The sequence below is a fragment of the Dipodomys merriami genome, unplaced genomic scaffold (assembly GCF_024711535.1).
Source record: "Dipodomys merriami isolate MVZ:Mamm:240054 unplaced genomic scaffold, mDipMer1.0.p SCAF_97, whole genome shotgun sequence".
NCBI lineage: Eukaryota > Metazoa > Chordata > Mammalia > Rodentia > Heteromyidae > Dipodomys > Dipodomys merriami.
This window is the reverse complement of record NW_027206590.1, coordinates 328,425-349,031: the sequence shown is the minus strand read 5'-3', so window position 1 is coordinate 349,031 and position 20,607 is coordinate 328,425. Positions and strand designations below refer to the sequence as shown.

General features: G+C 37.7%; 1 protein-coding gene across 1 annotated transcript in view; it reads right to left on the bottom strand.

Annotated features, from left to right (window-relative positions):
* Positions 1-18,076, bottom strand: part of LOC138821953 (WASH complex subunit 4) — a 60,649-nt gene extending 42,573 nt beyond the window's left edge. Inside the window, exons 1-9 of the mRNA XM_070014400.1 lie at positions 17,965-18,076; positions 12,742-12,881; positions 11,756-11,809; positions 11,596-11,661; positions 10,795-10,840; positions 9,853-9,920; positions 5,285-5,367; positions 572-614; positions 92-195 (exon numbers count right to left, since the gene is read on the bottom strand). Coding sequence (XP_069870501.1) covers positions 92-195; positions 572-614; positions 5,285-5,367; positions 9,853-9,920; positions 10,795-10,840; positions 11,596-11,661; positions 11,756-11,809; positions 12,742-12,881; positions 17,965-18,025 — 665 coding nt within the window. The 5' untranslated portion in view covers positions 18,026-18,076. The remainder of the gene's footprint in view (positions 1-91; positions 196-571; positions 615-5,284; positions 5,368-9,852; positions 9,921-10,794; positions 10,841-11,595; positions 11,662-11,755; positions 11,810-12,741; positions 12,882-17,964) is intronic.
* Positions 18,077-20,607: the final 2,531 nt, after the last annotated feature.

Here is a 20,607-nt window from a genome sequence, read left to right as displayed (position 1 = left end):
TTAGAATTAAAGTACAGGTCTCCCAGTCTTTTAAAGAATCTGAGTTATTTGTTCATATAAAGCAAATTTTAAAATATTTTAGCTGGTATACCTTTTATACATAGTCCAGTGGTCTTTCAGTGTGACGTGATTATCAATGATTTCATCCAGGGTGAGCAAAACTGTTAGCAGTTCTCCCAAATGCTCATACATAGTCTGTCAAAAAACCTTTAATGATTATCATTTAGTCACTAGTTAGAAGTTAAGCCTCATGTGGACGTTTAAATACATTTGAGTAATTAAAGCATGGGATAAATTAGTTTATGAAGCTCATCTATAAAGTTTAATCCTCAAATGACATCATTAACCTCATAGAACACTTCATCCAATATTTCTTCCTTAAATCTAATAATGCAGATTTGTTTCACTGCCCAAAAAGATTACTTGGAGAATATACACTGAGAATGCTAAAAGTTAAAATGATTGTGAATTCTCATAACTCTTAAAGTCTTGGTACATAATCTAATACTTCCCAATCATATAAATTCTAAAGAGAAACATAGTTTTACAAGGCAAGTTAAATTACTTTTACCTGAAAATGAACTCCAGTTGTCTCTATAATTTTAGGTGCAATCCTATAATAAAATAATATCCAAGTTAAAAAAGAGTATCTTATTGTCAAGTTCATTTTTATTTTAAGAAATAACATCTAGGGGGCTGGGAAGGTGGCTCAGTGGTTAAAGCGCTTGCCTTGCATGCCTGAGGCCCTGGGTTCGATTCCTCAGCACCACATAAGCAAAAAGAAAAAAGCCGGAAGTGGCGCTGTGGCTCAAGTGGTAGAGCACTAGCTTTGAGCTGAAGAGCTGAGGGACAGTGCCCAAGCCCAGAGTTCAGGCCCCATGACCGGACCCAAAAAAAAAAAAAAAAAAAAAAAAAAAGAAATAACATCTAGGAGAGGATACACATGGAACTTTAACATTAATTATCTTTATTAAAGTTTCAATCACTAAACCTTAAGAGATCTTAAAGAACTATCACAATATTGCATTCCCCAAAGAAATCACTTGTATTTGGAGTCTGGGTTACCCTTGCCCATACCCCACTCGTATGTAAAAACATAATAATGTGACCCAATCAGTAGCCTTAGTCTAAAGACACAACCTAAAGGATGTACCTTGGAATGGAGGTACAAAAACACTAAAATTGAAATTTACCTTTCTGGGCTACTAAAATTTCTCAATTACCAACTAGACTCTTTTTTTGTTACCCAAATGGGCATTTAAGAACTAATCCTGGTCAGTCAGACTGATTTCTAAGTTTTCACATTTACTGAAAATTGATGAATACTTTTAAGATTAAATCAAAGTGAAAAGACAAAAAATTCAACCTTACTTCTTTCCTACTCAATATACCTAACAATAAGATATCTAATATAGTAATTATATATCTAAGTATTATAGTTTATATATGTGTGTGTATATATATATATACACACATATATATAGTATTATGGGAATGGAGGGGCTATGCTTTCATTCTCTCTTGCTACAAAGAAAACTTTAATAAAGAGCCAGAGCATAAAATACTTAACTAAGGAGAAACAAATCTGAATGAAAAACAGCAAATATAGTATACACATTTATAGAATGAACATACAATGTAGTATAATAAGAATAATGATAGGACTAAATGACCAAAAAGTGCCTAAGCTGCTTTAGAATCTTGGCAAATAGTTCCTGTGAACTTGTTATCTCTTTTCGTTATCATGAACTTAAATAAAGCTACTATAAGTATCCTTTAAACAGAACTGCATTTTTAGAGTTTAGGTTGAGAAATCCACTATTTATTGTGATGGGTTTGCCTTTACAGGTGACTAGTCTCTTCTCTTTTGTAGCTTTTAATATCCCTTTTTTGTCCTGCTTATTTTGTAGTTATGTGTACGTGTTTCTTTTCTGATCTTGTCTATTTAGTATTCTGAAAGTGTCACATCTGGATAATTTCATCTCTCTTGAGAGTGGCGACTTTTCTATTATTTTATTGAACATGTTAGGTCTTGAACTTGCAACTCTTTCTGATGCCCATAATTCATAGATTTGGTCTTTTCATGATGTTTCTGATATCCTATATATGCAATTCACATTTCTTAGTGTTTCCCATGTCTCTGACTGATCTAATTCCCTGATACTATAATTCCCTGATACTAATTCACTGATACAATATTTTTGACTTGCTCTGTTCTGTTAGCTTCACTTTCAAGCGTGTTTTTAATTTTTAGTGTGTTACTGAATTCTTCATTTCCAACATTTCAAACTGATTTATTTCTCAGGATTTCCAAATCTTTATTAATTCCCCCTTCTTACCCTGTCTTCTCTATTTTATTCATTTACTTGAACTTTCTTTGATTATACTCAGTTATTACCATTTGACTTTTTACTGTGGCATGGTTGACTCTTGGAGGAGACATACAGGTTTTATTTGCTATTGTGTTTTTATGTTGGGATTTATGCATCATTATAAGTTCTAATCACCTATATTATTCCAGCAGGCTTAATGTTCAGGTAGAAAAGTGCAGTGTCTGATTGAAGTGTTACTTCTTGTCACTGGATTAGAAGGAATGGCTCAATAACTAAGCCTTTACCAGGTGCTCAAAGCACCAGGCCTGATCCTGAGTACTGTTCAAGTAAACTTGCTGAAGTCTGATTCAACTGAATCAGATGATAGTGTTGCTATCACTTTAGAGGCTTCCTTTCTCTGTAGAAGAACTACTGTAGAAGTAGTAGTGGTAGTAACTATTGGTTGTAGCAGCAGAAGTAACTATTGAAGTAGTAGTAGAAGTAACTATTGGTTGTCAGAACTTTATTGTTTATGGGCTTTATTGGCCATGCTCTATTGGCTTTTTTCCCACTTGCTCTATACACCAAACAGTTTTGTGTGCCCAGGGGTGGCAAGCTTCCAAGTCTGCTGTAACAGACCCTGACTGCAACAAAAGTAAAGACAAAAGAGAACATGAGTTCTGCCCTAGACTAGTTTGAAGAGGACCAATGATGGCCCTACTTATCTACTAGTTTCAATGTTTACAGACTGCCATCTAGAAGTTACTTCTCCTTGTGGAGGAGCTGTAGAAGTTTTCTGAGTGATCTGGATATAAGACCTTAGTCTTGTTAATCTGTTCTCCAGAATGCAATTTCCAGGGGCAGGTTTCTGTGCTCTCAAGCCCTTATAACAAGTACTTATCTGTGGAGTATAAGGGACCAAATTTGCAGTTGGCAAGATCCAGGCAGACGCTAGAATCCAGGCAGCTCTACAGTCCCAGGCAATACCCAGCAGACCCACACTGGGTCTAAGGTCTATGGGATATGTAAACTTATCTTGCAGACAGCACTGACAGCCAGAACTGTCTGTTTTACCTTGTAATGGAGGTCACTTCAATTCCACTCCCTCTCCAAGGAAGCCAGGACCAGGCTTGGAATTACCTGCTATTTTTTTTCCTGTTGCCTTGGTTTCTCTCTGCTTTTTGCCTTTCTACTACCCCTTTTACAATTCACAATACTGTTCCTCTCTTTTCTCTCTTTAGAAGCTAGCACCTATGTTATTATATTCTTCTAATTCACAGTCAAAACGATAGATGTGTTTAATCTGCCATCTTGCCCACTCGTCCAGATTCTAAGATTCTTTACTTTAATTAAAGTCTAAAATGACTTTATTGTGTAATGGAATCATTACCATAGATAGGAAAGCAATAAGAGAGATAATACAGAATATGAACTAATACTATTTTCCTATGTAATTAAAGTTTTTTTTAAGAGTTTTTTTTCTGTCAAGTTTCATTCAGACAGACAAAAGGGTCATGCAGCATGATAAAAACTGCCTTTTGCGGGGCTGGGAAGGTGGCTCAGTGGTAGAGTGCTTGCCTTGCAAGCATGAGGCCCTGGGTTTGATTCCTCAGCACCACATAAGCAAAAAGAAAAAAGCCCAAAGTGGTGCTGTGGCTCAAGTGGTAGAGTGCTAGCCTTGAGCTGAAGAGCTGAGGGACAGCACCCAAGCCCAGAGTTCAGGCCCCACAACCGGACCCAAAAAAACAAAAAAACAAAAAAAAAAAAAAAAAAAACTGCCTTTTGCAGTAACTAGTAAATGTCTGAGACAAGCAGAAAAGGTCAGATAAGTTGATGTTAGGCAAAATAACCCCAAGATAAGGACGTAAGTGGTTTTTCTTTCTTGCTATTGTTTCTAACAGATTTATAAGGTGATTTTTTTGTTGCTTTGTATGTCCCTCCCCCACGGTATAACCCGTTTTCACTGTATTTGATATTAGTATAATTTGGGGAGGGGAAGGGAAAAAACAAATTCTTTAAATAGGGATACAGGTGAACCCATTGCAACAATGAAATGTCCAAGATGCTATGTTGAAAACCGAACTTAGAACTTTACAACTTTAGGGGGGGTGGAAGTGTAGTTGTGGAGATGGGAGGGCAGGGATGGTAAGGGAAAAACAAAAAAAAAGGAGGAAGCAACAACACTTGATAAGAAATGTAATCATTACCTTGCTCATGTAATTGTAACCCCTCTGTACCATATTTTCACAAAAAAACTTAATAAAAAATAAAAATAAAAACTGCCATATGAATCCATATAAAATATGCATCAAGATGTACTTTAAACATCATGAGTGTTCAAAACATGCTAAATAAATAAGTGAATTTAAAAAACTATTTCAGCCAGGTACTGGTGGCTCACACCTGTAATCCTACTCAGGAAACTGAGATCTGAGGATAGAAGTTCAAAGCCAGCCCAGGCAGAAAAGGCTGTGGAACTCCTATCTCCAATAAAACCACCAGAAAACTGGAAGTGGTGCTGTGGCTCAAGTGGTAGAGCACAAGCCCAGAGCTGAAAAGCTGAGGGACAGCACTCAGGCCCAGAGTTCAAGCCCTTGACCGACAAAAAATGAACAAACCTATTTCAGAGGATTCGATTTTGGGGGAAAAAGTCCTACATATTTACTATAAAGCAAAAATATTTCTTACAATTTCAGTAGGTTTCACTGTTCTATCGTCATAGTTGCAAACAATGTCTTCAACAGTATTCATCCTTGTTAGCCAAACCACTCCCATTAATACCCATCCCCCTACAGAGACTATTTCTCTTTCCCATTCCCCGACTGATCAACAAGTTTCCCATTTCCCTAATGATCAACAAGTTTCACTAAGATTCTCTATGTAGTTTTCATATATATTTGCAATGTATTACAAAATTATTCACCCACTATCTTTCTTTTACTCTAGCAAAAAATATTTCTAAGATTCATTACTTGTTACTGATATAGAGGGCAGCCAATTGATGTACTACATTCATCACCACTTCATAGCACCTCGTAACGAAACAAGAGAGTTCCTGAAACGACAAGTTGAGTATATTACAAAATTAGTTTTTAAATGTCAGTTTTTTACTGAGCCTTATGGTAACATATTTAACAAACACAAAACGTTTTCCAGTAAAATCTCCAGTTACCCAGCACACAGACAACTTGAGCATTCTTCAACAATCCATGTTTACTTCACCTTTCTGCATGGCAGAAGTCATTCCTATCTCTGTTACCACTAATTTTTAATATTTTAATTACTGATATACCTTCTGAATGACAAAAACTCATTTCTTCTTGGAATATACACAACCTATTATGTTGACTAAATATAATTGCTTGTCAATAAATTTCTGTCCTATTAAATAAGACAGTAAGTAAATACTTGAATGAATGAAGGAGCTCTAAGAACACAAGTTCAGAAAGGATGAGGATGAAAAATAGTGATCTCTAACATTTAATCACATCTTTAAGCAAGCCTGGCACGTAAGAAGTGAAATATCAACTATCTAAAAATTTCAGGCATTAAATAATTCACACCTACTATGTGCCAGACCTTCTGAAAACGTTTTTACAAGCTCTCCACTTTTAAATCTACAGAAATAAGTTTGTACTTACAATATTTAACATCTGATTAAAACTACAGGGACAGGCTTTTATGTCCCTTGCACCAAGAACGGTTTCTAAATATACTAGATTGACAAAATGTATGCTGGACAATTAAAAATTGAACTTACATGCAGCTATCAATAGATCTACAACAATTTTTAAATTTTTAATTAAAAAATAGGTTCTTTTTTTGAGGTTTTTTGGTTTTTTTTTGTGCCAGTGCTGAGGCTTGAACTCAGAGCCTGGGCTCTGTCCCTGAGCTTTTTTATTCATGACTAGTGCTCTACTACTGCTTCAGCCACAGCTCCATTTCTGCCTTTTTTGTGATTAACTTGAGTTAAAAGTCTCAGACTTTCCTGCCTGGACTGGCTTTGAACTGCAATCCTCAGATCTCAATCTCCTGAACAGACAAGATTACAGTTGTGAGCAAGACAAGGTCTTACTATATAGTCTTGGCTGGCCTTCAATTCCTAGTCATCCTGCGTCAGCTTTCCAAATGCTGGGATTACAGGCATGTGACACCACACCTAGTTAAGTACTTTAATTTTACTTAAGTTAAATGAAAGCAGAAAAGCAGGAATAGAAGTACATGACAAATAAAAAACACAAAATAAAAGGCCAAGTCGGATCTACAAGCTTTAAAAGTGAACAAAATTAAACAGTTAAAAGAGATTATCAGACGATACAAAAAAGCAAAATCCTGATAGTGACTCATTGCTTACCAACAGAAATACATTCTAAGAATCACTGTTAATCATTTTAGTCATTATACAGCTATCACAGACTGTACTAACACAATCATAAGGCTACAACATCACTAGACAATATAATCTTTGAGGAACATCGTGATAAATAAGGTACATTGTTGACCAAATATCTTTATGTGGTATATGATGATACATACAATTTTAAAGAAATGCTACTAAAACAGTGATAATAAGAAGCTGTAAAAATGGAAAAAGAATTCTTTTTAATGGCAACTAAAACAGAGCTAGGGCAGCAATATCACTGTCTGAAAAATAGACTTCATTAAAGTTACCACAGCTAATAATATACAGATTGAGTATTCCTTATACAAAATGCTTGGGACCACAAGTATTTCAGATTCCAAATAGTTTTTGGATTTAGGAATATTTTCATATATGTAATACACACACATATAAAATGAGATATATGGATGACATGAAGTTTAAATGTAAAATTCATTTGTGTTCCATATATACCTATATACGAAGTCTATGAGTAATTTTACACATGATTTTTATTAATTTAATGTGTAGAACTTTCTATTTGTAATGCATGTCAGTGCTAAAATGCTCCATATTTTGGAGCATTTCAGGTTTTAGACTAGGTATACTCTCTCTCTCTCTATATATATATATGTGTATAGTGTATATATATTTTATATATAATTATATGTTGTATAGAATTGTTAACATAGTTATATAAATGTATATATTTCACAAAACACATGAAAAATTTTAAGATGATGCATATGCTTATTGCTTCACTGTAGTAACCTTTTGACCACATGTACTCCATAACACCATGTTGCATACCTTAAATATATATAACATTTATTTTTTAAAAAAAGGAATTCAATATACAGAATCAATTACACAAGGCTTAAAGACTAAAACAGTGAAATAGATAATCAAGAGAAAGCAGAGGACCAAAAGGAAAAGGTTGCACTTGCGAGACTCTGGGAGCTTAGAGAAACAGGACCATGGTGGTCATATTATGATAAAAAAAAAAAAAAAAAAAAAAAAGATGATTTGTCAGGAATCATTAGCAACTTGTCTGTTCTAAATAAAATATCCTTAAAATGAGAAATACAAAACTGAATAAGGTAAGAAAAGTGAGATTCTACTTCCAGCTTTTTTTTAGTAGTTAACGGGAAATAAAAGTCTCATGCACTTTCTTGCAAGTGCTGGCTTTAACCAGTGATTCTCAGATCTCAGCATCTTAAGTAGCTTCAATTACAGGCAGGAGCCATTGATACCCAGCTTCCAACTTAGACTTGATTTTTTTTGTGTGTGTGTGGGTGCTGTCCCTGAGGTCTTTTGCTCAAAGATAGGGCTCTACGACTCTCAAAGTAGCTCACCACAGTTCCGCTTTCAGTTTTTGAGTAATTAACTGGAGATGAGCATCTCTCAGGGATTCTTCTGCCTAGGCTAGCTTTGAACCATGATCACTCTGATTTCAGCCTTGTGAGTAGTTATGGTTGCAAGCATAAGCCACTGGTACCTGGATACAACTTAAGACTTTTAAGACACCTTCTTGTCCAACAGAATTTGGACTGCCAATAGGTGACTGAAATTTAGGAAAGGAATATTATTTCCATATTTTGCTGTTTTCATCAAGATAGGCAAATCTAAGCAATAGTTCACTGGAATAATGGTATTTGCACCAAGTGTCAAGCTTCTTTTAACACTTCAAAACCAAATAAGCCCCTCTCAAGAGACATTAGCAGTAGCCAGAAACAGTCATGTCTTCCGAGGTTCACTACTATTCCATAAGACAATTTAATACAATTCAGTACTATTCTATAGGACCCTCTCACAGTTACTCATTTTTCTCCTGTTTTTTGTAGTTTCTTCAGCTACTCATTTTTGTTGTTCTTACTGCCAAGACCAGTTAAAATCTACTCATTCAATAAGAATCACATTTATCAGGACAATTTATTATCTACTGTCCTCATGTTACAAAAGACTTCTAGACTACATATATATATATATATATATGTACATATACATATATACATATGTATCTTATGTATCAAATGTATGCTATGTATCTTATGACCAAATCTTCTGGAATAGTATGTGTGGTTTGTTTTCTAGAGATAACCCTGAAAAACATATGCCATATTATTAACAAAATGCTCTCAATAAGGCCAAGTAGATCTCAAAAAAAAATGCTCAAGATAGAAAAAAATTTAGAACAACATGTTAAGATACTTGATTTGGTCAAATATAGTAAATCTTGTATCCAACAATCAGAGAGGAAGTATGGAATGGACATTTTTTTCTTATCTCCAATTTTACTTATTCACTTTGCACATGCATTGTTGTACAATGGAAGAAGAGAACAAGTTATTTCACAGTTTTAATAAAATTAAGCCAAAAGGCCCAAAATTACCGTACCTTCAGTGATGAAAATTGAAACATCCTGTCAGATACATCCAGTACTACTAACTTTTAGCAATGCCACTATTGTTTGTACAGCAACTTAATCCTCTCCATTTACATTTTCTGATTCAATTACTTTTCTCAGCTAGTATAAAGCTTAAAGTTTTTAAAGGCATGGTAACAAATTGTTCAGAAATCAAACATAAAGAAATTTATTTTAATACCATGGTCCCCTAAAATTGCTTAAAAATCTTTTAGGAGTTGTGACTTCCTAAACTATAATCCAATTCTGATTGCGTCTCTTATCAAAGTATACATCCTTAATAAGTGAAAGGATCAGAATGTTTTTAGGAATAAGAGGGTTTAAGCTCACTTGTTAGATAGTGCTTTGCCACTGAGCCATACCTGCATCCCCGTTTGCACTGGTTATTTTGCCCAGCCCTGTGCCTAGACTGTGATCCTCCTATTTTAGGTTTCCCACTGTAGCTGGGATGATAGGAACTCACTATCATGCCGAGTTTCTTCTTTAGAGATGGAAAGTCTTGCTGGGATCATAGGCTCACACCACCAAATCCAGGTGTTGGATGAGAAGTGGTCTCATGAACTTTTTGCCTATGCTACCTTCAAACAAAATCTTTCCAATCTCAGCCTTCTGAGTAGCTTGGGTTAACAGTGTGAGCCACTGTACCTGGTTTAGGTTTCAGACCTTATTGAAGTATATGTGGTTTATGCAAACTTTTAAAAGACAAAATTCAAGAGAATATGAAAATCAGTTACCTGTAAAAATGAAATAAATCTTCCCATCTGAATTTGACAATCACCTTCCACCATGCTAGAATCTGTAGCTTTAAAACACAAAATGAAGAACTGTTTCCATTTTTTAATTTGAACTCAATCACCAAAAAAGAAAATGTTATTTTATTCACTGGGTCATATTCTAATATGCACAGTATTGAAACACAGAATTTTTACACGAAAGAGATAAATGAGACTCACTAGTCACACAATTAAAGCTAACCATCTGCTTCAGTACTTAATTAAGCCAAGGAAAATTCTTTTTTTTTTTTTTGGGGGGGGGTCCGGTTGTGGGGCCTGAACTCTGGGCCTGGGCGCTGTCCCTCAGCTCTTCAGCTCAAGGCTAGCGCTCTACCACTTGAGCCACAGCACCACTTCGGGCTTTTTTCTTTCTGCTTATGTGGTGCTGAGGAATCAAACCCAGGGCCTCTGGCATGCAAGGCAAGAGATCTACCACTGAGCCACCTTCCCAGCACCCAAGCCAAGGAAAATTCTTAAGTTACAGTACTTTGTATGCAAGTATATTAAAACAGTTTGAAGGGAATTTACTGCTGATTCATTATTCAATTTTTTCACCTATTACTCCAAAACAATCACCAAAATACTGCATATGTATTTTCTCACATTAATACATTATATAATACTGTTAATCCTAGAATTAGCTGTTAATTTTGTTCAATTTTTTTTTTTTTTTTGCTAGTCCTGGGGCTTGAACTCAGGGCCTTGGCACTGTCCCTGAGCACTTTACCACTTGAGCCCAGCGCCGCCTGTGGCTTTTTCTGTTTATGTGGTACTGAGAAATTGAACCCAGGGCTTCATGCATGCTAGGCAAGCACTCTACCACTAAGCCACATTCCCAGCTCTGTTCATTTCAATTTTATATAAAGTATCACCACATTCTAATTTTGAAATTTTAATACTTACCTCCTTCTCCATAAAACAAGAGACCATTGTAAAACTTAGTTTCTGCCTGTTTTAAAACAAATTAGAATAGTTTTTGTTTTCAAATTTGTTTTCAAATTCCTATACATTCTACATTTAGTAACAGAGAACTACATTTACATGCAAATTTATTTAAATTCCAAAAACCACTTAAAAATAAATTCAAAATTTATCTATAGGGTAACAAAAATATTACTAATACTCCAAGCTATATCTTGATTCCTTTAGCTTTTATTTGTATTCTGTCTTATCTGACCATCCTCACTGTTCCATATACTCTCAATTGTTCATACTATGCAACCACAGTGTCTATCAGATAAATGAAGAGGAAAAAAAAAAATCAAGTTTAATGACTTCAACCAGGATTTAATGGCTCTTGGGTAAACAAAACTAAATCCATATTAGAAGTTCAAAGCTTTTGTAAACAAAAAATGAATTATATCTAGCTAGCTAGGTAATTGATGGCAGCTAATACCAACCCTTAGAGATGTTCACCGAGTATTCAAACAGATATTACTAGTAAGATATTGAGTAAGTAACACCCTTGTAAGCTTCAGTTTCTTCATCTCTTCCTCACCAATTCTTGGAGCTGTTCTACAGACTAACAGTTTTAGCACATAGCAAGTACTCAATGAATGGTAATATTACCATTCTTTATTATTAGTATCATTAACGTTAATGCTTTAATGAATTCACACTGACATTCAATATTTATTACATACTACACATATATAAGTATACATCTGCCTTGTTTTTAAAGATTTGAAGACTACAAATAATTACCTCATATTTTAACTTCTTGATTTCACAGCAAAGTGCAGCATAAACAGTGATGACTTTGTTTAAGACCTTATTTCATGAGAAGATAAAATAAGGTAAATTATAATAGAAAATGGAAAGCATATAGTTTTTAAAATACGTTTTTAGGTGTAGGATTTTGTACCTTGTTTTCAGTCTTGATGAGCTCCAAAAGAGAAGACTGTTCATAAGGCAAAAGCTATAGAAACAAAGGAAAAAATATTCTTTTTAATTTGGGGAAGGGGGGGGGGAAATCACTGAAATTTTACATACACGAAATTAGCTGAATTATAGTTAACATAAAGTTGGACACAAACCACAAGTTTTCTGAACACAACCTCAATAGCCAACAAAATAAGGAAATGAAAAAGTTAAAATAAAAGGGCTCCAATATGACATTCTATGTTGCAATGACTCAAGCTGTGCTCTAGCTGGTTATGAATGCAGTGCAAGAAAACAAAAGGGAAGAAGAGAATACTAACATCCAATCCTATAATTATGAGAAAAGATGCTCATTTTGGATTCACTATGTAGGCATAAATTTAGTATTATGGCTAAAAAGGTCAAAATATATGACAAAGAGCAGAATAGGGAAAAGGACAACTGTTCTTATATTCATGATTCAAAAACAAAAATACAGTGAGTGTATTTATCTTCTAAGGCAAGCTTTAGCCTCTACCTCTTTCTTAGCTTTTGATTATCATCTGTGATTTTTTTTAATTAAATAGCATTATAGAACTTTCCTTTGGCAACATACCTACAAGTCTGGATATAGGTAAATTAAAAATCTGTATATTTGACTGTATGTAAAACAACCTCAATTAAAATAAACCTTGAATATCCTGACAGTCCTCTTCATTTTCTTGATGATAAAAAAGAAAAGCCGGCTCAAATAGGCTTTTGCCTATCAAAGCTTTGAGTTTATATCATTATTTCAAAATACACTTTTTAAAAACACCTTTAGTAATGCTTAGAGAAAAAGAACTAGTAATTTTATGTAAGTTATTTCACGCTTAGATTTCAAGTTAAAATGCATTTCTATTTTTTAAATGGCATTTTCAAGATGTAGGCTGTTCTAAAATATAAATACATATGTATATATGTACATGTATAAATAAAAGGAAATCAAACCTTTAATGCTATAGGATCAAGATTGAAATCCCAAACATCACCAATTGAATCATCCAGAGCATCCTCAATTCTTCTCAGTTGGGATGTATATTCCTCAAGAAACTTCCCGTAATTCTTAAGTTGGACTTCAGCATGAATTTCTAAAAGTAAATTTTAAAACAGTACATTATAAGTGATGAATTACAGAACATTTACTTTAAATAACCTCAGAAGTCACAGCTAAGCACTGTTAATTATTGCTTTGGAAAGTCTGAAGATCTTGAAAATAAAGTTCCAAAGTTAAACAGTAATTTAGTTTTCAATTGTCTCCAAATATGTAAAACAATTTAAAAAACTATAGCCTCACTTAACCCATAATCTAGGGCTTAACCAGTATGAATTAATATTTTAGGTAACCAGACAACTCAGCATCCTGTACTATGCTTTAGTCAAATACAACACTGAAACAAAGCTGAATTAGGTACAAAAATCTGTATTTTGCAAAAGCAGTATTTTTAAACTAAATTTTTTTTTACCTTTAAGTAGTCGTATAAAGGGGTGACCATTCAACAAATCTGTTCATAAGTACGATGTTTTTTTTGTGTATGTGTATGGGTGTGGTGCATGTCAATCCTGGGACCTGAACTCAAAATTTGGATGCTGTCCCTGAGCTTTTTTGCACAAGGCTAGTAATTCTACCACGCCACAGCTCCAGTTCTGGTGTTTCGGTAGTTAACTGGAGATAAGAGTCTCATGGATTTTCCTGCCTGGGCTGGCTTAGAACCATGATCCACACTCAGACTGCAGCCTCCTGAGTAGCTAGGATTAAAGGCATGAGCCACTAGTACAATAGTACAACACACTTTGACTGATGTAACCCTTTTCATTATTCTCCCCCAATCCAACCCCTCCCTTCCATTTTCCTAGTTTCATAGGATATACTTTGAATATTATTATTGTATTTTCCCCCCCTCTCTTCATCTATCTATCCCTCTTCCCTTGACCTGCCCCATAAACACTTCAAGTATCAGTTGCCTGACATTCATTTTGTTGGACTGTTTGTTTTTCTAAAAAAATTATACCATTTAAGTTTTGCCTAGAACATAGCATACCTTCAGTTAACAAGTTTGCATACAACTCTATATGTGCTTATTTGTATATTTATAAATTAGATCTAGTTTCCACATATGAAAGAAAATGTGTCCTTTGTCTCTCTGGGCCTGACTTCAAGTAATATAATTTTTTCCAGGTCTATCAATTCCTTTGCAAATGATATGATATCCTTCTTCCTAATGGATGAGTAAAATCACATTGTTTATATATACTACATTTTCTTGATCAATTCATCCATAGATTGACCTGACCCCACACCCTACACAAACAGAAGCCATTACTTACTTAATGGTCTGTGACCAGGACTTGAACTCTTGATCTGATGTTTTCATTTACTGACACATACCTCCAACCCCAAGAGCCATCTTAATGTTAATTTCATTCCCAGTGAATTTTCTTTTTATGTTTTCACTTATTTGTTGCAGTACTAGGGTTTGAACTCAGCTTGCTGGACAGGCTCATACTCTACCACTTGAACTATGCCTCTAACCCTTTTTTTTTAAATTAATTTTTGGAACAGGATCTCACATTTTTGCCCCAAGCTTGGACTGCAACTCTCCTATTTATGCTTTTCCCATAGCTGAGGTGACAGGTATGTGTCACCATGCACAGCATTCCTACTGAGGTGGGAGTCCCACCAAATTTTGCCCCAGCTTGCCTTGAACTCTGATCCTCCGGACCTCCATGTCCCAAATAGCTAGAATTACAGATATGAGCCATTGTAATTAGCCACCAATTTTTAAATGAGGCTTAGACTTACTGTAGAATAACATTATTCCCGTGATGTCTAAAATATTGAGAAGTTCTAATTATTAACTGATACACCTGAGTTGAAAAAACCAATAAAAAATCACAGACTCAGTACAAAATATTGTGGTGATATTTACAGAATTCACACATTAATAGATGACTTTAAGCACAGTTGCTGAAATAAACTCATTTTTCAAAACTGTAAATATCTCAATACTTAAAAGTTTATTAGTTATCCTCCAACAGCAAATTCAACTCCCAACTAAGGTTTGTCTATTGACACGTATAATTATCTTTATCTTCAAAAATAAAGAATTTTTCTCTCTTCCAATTAACACTGCAAAGCAACTCTCAGAGTATGTTCTGTCTCAAACTGTATTCAAGTAAAAAGACCTACCTCCCTATTCTTTCACCTGGATCTGATGAGTCATTTCAGTTAATTAAGATTTCTCTCAACCAGGCACCAGTAGCTCACACCTGTAATCCTAGCTCCTCATGAGGCTAAGATCTGAAGATCATGGCGGGAGCCAGCCTAAGCAGGAAAGCCCATGAGATTCTTACCTCCAATTAACCACTAGAAAACCAGAAATGGAGCTGTGGATCAGCAATAGACTGCTAGCCTAGAGCAGAAAAGCTAAGCAACAGCACTCACACCAAGTTTAGGACCATGACCGTCAAAAAAAAAAGGGGGGGGGGGTGTTCCTGTTTCATTACACCATTAATCTAAGTAATTATATAATTCGTAGCACAAAAATTAATGGAGGGAGAGATATTAAGAATCCAAAAAGAAATGTGCTCTTTACCTGACTTATGTAACTGCAACCCCTCTGTACATCACCTTTACAATAAAAATTTAAAAATTTAAACATTAATATAAACTAGGCATAGCAAATAGATGAGGACATTTTTGTCTTCAGCTAACTAAAATCTCAAGAATCCAGAACACCAAGCTAATTTCCACTGGCCAGCTACATGGGAAATGACCAAAGTTTTGTTTGAACAGCAAATGAGTTCTTAAAAGACAATGCTAGAAAATCACTGCTATTGAAACATTTGTTTAGTCTGGGAATTTCACAAGATAGAAGAAGGCAATGGAAAATCTTCAATAATACCTCTTACTGATAAGATAGTCAACTGTAAAGTTGGTAAAAGTTAAGAGTACAAAGATTTGACTTAAGAAAGAACCACAAGGTGATCCTTCAAAACTCCAAAGATCTGCCTAACATGTTTGTCTCTTCCAGTAGGCTGCATTTTTTATCCTATTTCTTTTTCTTTGGTCAGTCATGGGGCTTGAACTCTGGGCCTGGGCACTGTCCCTGTGGAGAGTGGTCTACCACTTAAGCCACAGAACCACTTCCGGTTTTCTGGTGGTTTATTGGAGATAAGAATCTCAGGTACTTTCCTGCCCAGGCTGGCTTTGAACCACAATCCTCAGATCTCAGCCTCCGGAGTAGCTAGCATCACAGGCATGAGCCACTGGCGCACGGCTCCTATTTCTATTTCTAATAGCACCTACAATGTAGAAAATGTATGTTGAGTGAATCAGGTCATTCTACTTCAAGCTGAAGTCTCTTCAAACCCATAAATTATTCTGTTTTATGAATGAGACCTTTATCCAAAAACAAACAAACCTGGAGACAGTGTTGGCTCCAGCCTCCCTATTAATAGGCTGAGATCTGAGGACTACAGTTCAAGCCAACCCTGAAGAAAAGTCCATGACACTCTTATCTGCAATGAACCTCCAAATATGCAGCTGTGGCTCAAGTGGTAGAGGGTTAGCCTTTAGCAGAAATGATCAAGGACAATACCCAGGTCTAAGTTCAAGCCCCAGGATCAGTCCCCTTGCCCCCAAAAAAGGAAAGCACAGCACAGTTCACTTTAAAACAAACAAAAAGAATACACACACACACATACACACACACACACAAAAATACTTAATGATTTTTGTCCTTACAGCCAAGCTTATTTTTTATGCTACATAAGAGCTACTGAAGAACTGCACACCATCCTGGATGTACTTAGGTCACCCTTCTCTGCGAGGCAAAAAAAAAAAAAAAAAAATCCCAGTTACACCTAGTCACATCTAAGTTTGTAGACATAGGTCTTAATTTGTAAAATCAAACAAAATTCCAGTCGAAAGTTTTAATGACATTCAAAGTGAGTGAGTCAACAATGCATAAAGTACTCACAAGAGGTAAACTTATTATCACATTACTTATACAGAATATCACCAAAGATCAGAAACAGACTGTCAACCTGAATTAGTTGCCAAAGTTTCACTGAAATAGTTGGTCATTTGACTGAAAGAAACAGCATTTGTTAGGTTTGGGGCTTTTTTTTTGGGGGGGGGGGAAGGAGGGTTAGAGGGGGCCAGGAGGAGGAGGCAGGTGTATTTCTCAGTTTAAAAAAGAATCACAAGACTGAATTTTATGAAGCAACATTTGCATAGTGTGTGTGTGTGCACGCCAGTCACGGGACTTGAACTGGCGCTTGGACGTTGTCCCTAAACTTTTGCTCAAGGCTAGGCCTAACCACTTGAACCACAGGGGCACTTCCGGCTTTTTTTTTTTCAGAGTAGTTTACTGGATATAAGCGTCTCACGAACTTTCTTGCCCTCCTGGCTTCGAACCACGATCCTCAGATCTCCGCCTCCTGAATAGCTAGGGTTACAGGCGTGAGCCACTGGCGCTCGGCTGCACACCTATTTTTTTCCCCCTTAATGTTAGTAACTGCAGTGACAGCTACAGGACATCCCTGAAAATATATATATATACCACTTAATGCAAAATAAAAGCCGCTGGAAGGGGATAAAATGGTATGCGTGCGTTTCTCCCACCCCGTGGGAAGGGCTGTTTTCTCGCCATCTTCTAAAGAATGTAAACGCAAACTTCCCAAAGTTGGTTTGAGAGGAAAAAGCAGCAAAACAGGAAGCCGAAACAGGAACCCCGGAGCTCTGGCTCTTCGGGCGAGGAGCACTGAGCATGGAGAAACCCTCCCTGTGGCTGAGCCAGGAGCCGGCTGGGTTCACCGGACCGCGGGGCCTCGGCCGCGCCCCGTCCCACCGCGCCGCGCCCGGCCCCGCCCGGCCCGGCCCGGCCCGCCCCTGGGCCCGCAGAGAGCGGTCATCGCGGCCCCCCCCACCTCAGGCCGCCGGAAGGGTCACCGCCGCGCCCGCGGAGCCAGACTTGGCCCGTCCGCCCCGGCCACGCCGGAACCCCGACCCCCGAAGTCACGCAGGAGCCCGCGTCCCTCTCACACCCCACGGGGTAATAAGTGTCCGGACCCCGACGCCGCGCGGAGCCCGCGACGCCCAGCCCTCCCGCAGCGGCCCCGCCAGCCCGCGCCGTCCACACCCGCGGCCTCGCCCCGACGCTCCCTTACTCTGCGAGCCGTCATCCACGCGGTCAAACTCCCAGTCTGGGGACAGAGTCTCCACCGCCATCACCCCGGCACCTCTCACAGACAGACACAGCCCCAAGCAGCCGGGAGGGGGAGCGACGCCGCCAGCCTCACCCCAGCGGCTGTCACGACACGTGACTTCCGGTCCCGGTCACGCCCCCCCCTCCTTTTACCCCAACCCCCCGGCGCGCGGGGTTCGGCCAGCTCGTGGGCGGGGGAGGGTGGAGGACTGAGGCCGCGGGGGCTGCTGGGAAAGCGAGTCCTCAGCCCCTCGGCCGAACGCCGTCGCCATGGCAGCCACTCCTGCAGGCATCCTGGGTTCTAGCTCGGCCCGGGCTTCGGGTCGCTGCCCTTCTCAAGACAGGTGAGCACCTTCAGTTTCCCCTGCAGGGTCCAGGCTGTGTTTAATGCCGAGGGGAGCTGCTTTTAAATCCTCCCTAACTGGGCAGAAGTGGTGGGAACAGGGAGCTACTGCCAGGCCTAGGACAAGCGTTTTTTTCCTCCTGCCGCCATCCAAGTTCCTGCTGCTCTTTTGCACTCTTAGGTTTTTGAAGAAAAGGCTTCTGAAGATAGGAGTGACTTTTACCCACTCTCTAAGTGGGAACTTCACTAATAGTCTCTCCACTTTTACTTTTTTTTTTTTTTCTGTTGGTTGAGGGACCTGAACTCTGGGCCTGGGAGCTGTCCCTCAGCTGAGGACTCGAACCCAGGGCCTCAGGCATGCAAGCCAAGCACTCTACCACTGACACACCTTCCCAGCCCCCTACTTTTACTTTTTAAGAAGGCAGGGCCAGAAAACGTGCCACCTGGCTTTTCCAAGTGTGGGGGGGATCATTTTTACCCCCAGATTGTAGAGTTATACAAACATTTCACACAGGAATGTTAGTTACAGCATGGATTGTGAAACGATCTAAATGCCTATCAAATGGAGTATGTATACACGATGAAATTACTAGACAGATAAAGAAATCAAACAGCAGGGTGTAGTGACATAGTGCCCACTTGAATCTTGGAAATGGGGAGGCTGAGGTTGAAGGTTGAAGGCCATCCTGAGCTACATAGTGAGAGCCTGTGTCAGAAAAATAGAGACAGAGAAAAAGAGAGGGGGTGAGTAAAGGAAAGAAAAAGAATAATCAATACCTCATAGGATTATTATAACTAAATTAGTTTTTACATATTAGTATAATAATACCAGTAGCATACTGTAATACTATTTGTTAATATGAGTTAATATGGCCTTTTTATTCTAATGGAGTATCTATCTTACAGATCTTAAGACTAGCCCAGCTCCCGTGGTTCACGCCTGTAATCCTAGCTATTCAGGAGGATGAGATCCGAGGATCATGGTTCATAGTCAGCTGGGGCAGGAAAGTCCATGAGACTCTTATCTCCAATAAACCACTAGAAAACCAGAAGTGGCACTGTGGCTCAAGTGAGAGAGTGCGTGCCTTTAGCTGAAGAATGCAGGGACAGTGCCCATCCCAGTGTTCAAGCCCCACAACTGAACAACAACAAAAAATCTTAAGACTAAACCCCACTGCCTATTATTTCAAATTTTGTTAGAGAATATACTAACCGAAAAGTACTATATGAAAGTATTATTAGGAATATCCTATATTTTTAAATGATTTTTTATTTTTTTCAGAAATTGAAGGACAAAGGGTGAACAAATACAACAATAGTACTCACTAGACACTATGTTGAAAATGAACTATACAACTTGTGGGTGGCAATGGGAAGAAAAAACTGGGAGAGAGGGAGGGAAGTGGTGACATTGTCCAAAAAGAAATTTATTCATACCAGACTTAGGTAAATGGAACCCCTCTGTGTATCCCCTTTATAAAAACAAAATTTTAAATAAAAATAAGGTAGCCCAAGCACATATTAGTAAATCAGGGGGAAAAATGTCTTTTCTACTACCCCAACTGATAGAATACTTTTGAAGCATGTATGAAATACAAGGGGCAATCTTTTACAAGAACAATATTGTATTTCTTTCACAGATGCCTAAAAGAAGTATTTGTCTGCTAACATCTAGGATCCCTGCCTTTATTTATTTATTATTTTGTGTGTGTGTGAGCCATGGGGCTTGAACTCTGGGCTTGGACACTGCCCTTTACTCTTCAGCTCAAGGCAAGCGCTCTACAGCTTGAGCCACAGTGTCACTTCAGGTTTTCTAGTGGTTTTATTGGCAATAAGTGTCTCACAGACTTTCCTGCTCAGGCTGGCTTTGAGCCATGATCCTCAGATCTCAGCCTCCTAAGTAGCTAGGATTACAGGCATAAGCCACTGGTGTCCGGCTGATCCCTGCCTTTAAAGTACAGGCACTTATGGCCACACCTTAATGTCAATATAGTCAGGGCCAAAACATGTTTTATATGGTATACAGCATGGTCTTGAGCTTGTGTTAAAATAGCCATTAAAATTCTTCCTATAGTGCTGGGAATATGGCTTAATGGTAGAGTGCTTGCCTAGCATGCATGAAACCCTAGGTTCAATTTCACAGTACCATATAACCAGAAAAAGCTGGAAGTAGCACTGTGGCTCAAGTGGTAGAGTGCTAGCCTTGAGAAAAAAAAAAACTTCCTACAATAAAAAGTTGACAACTTAATAATTTGTCAGAGT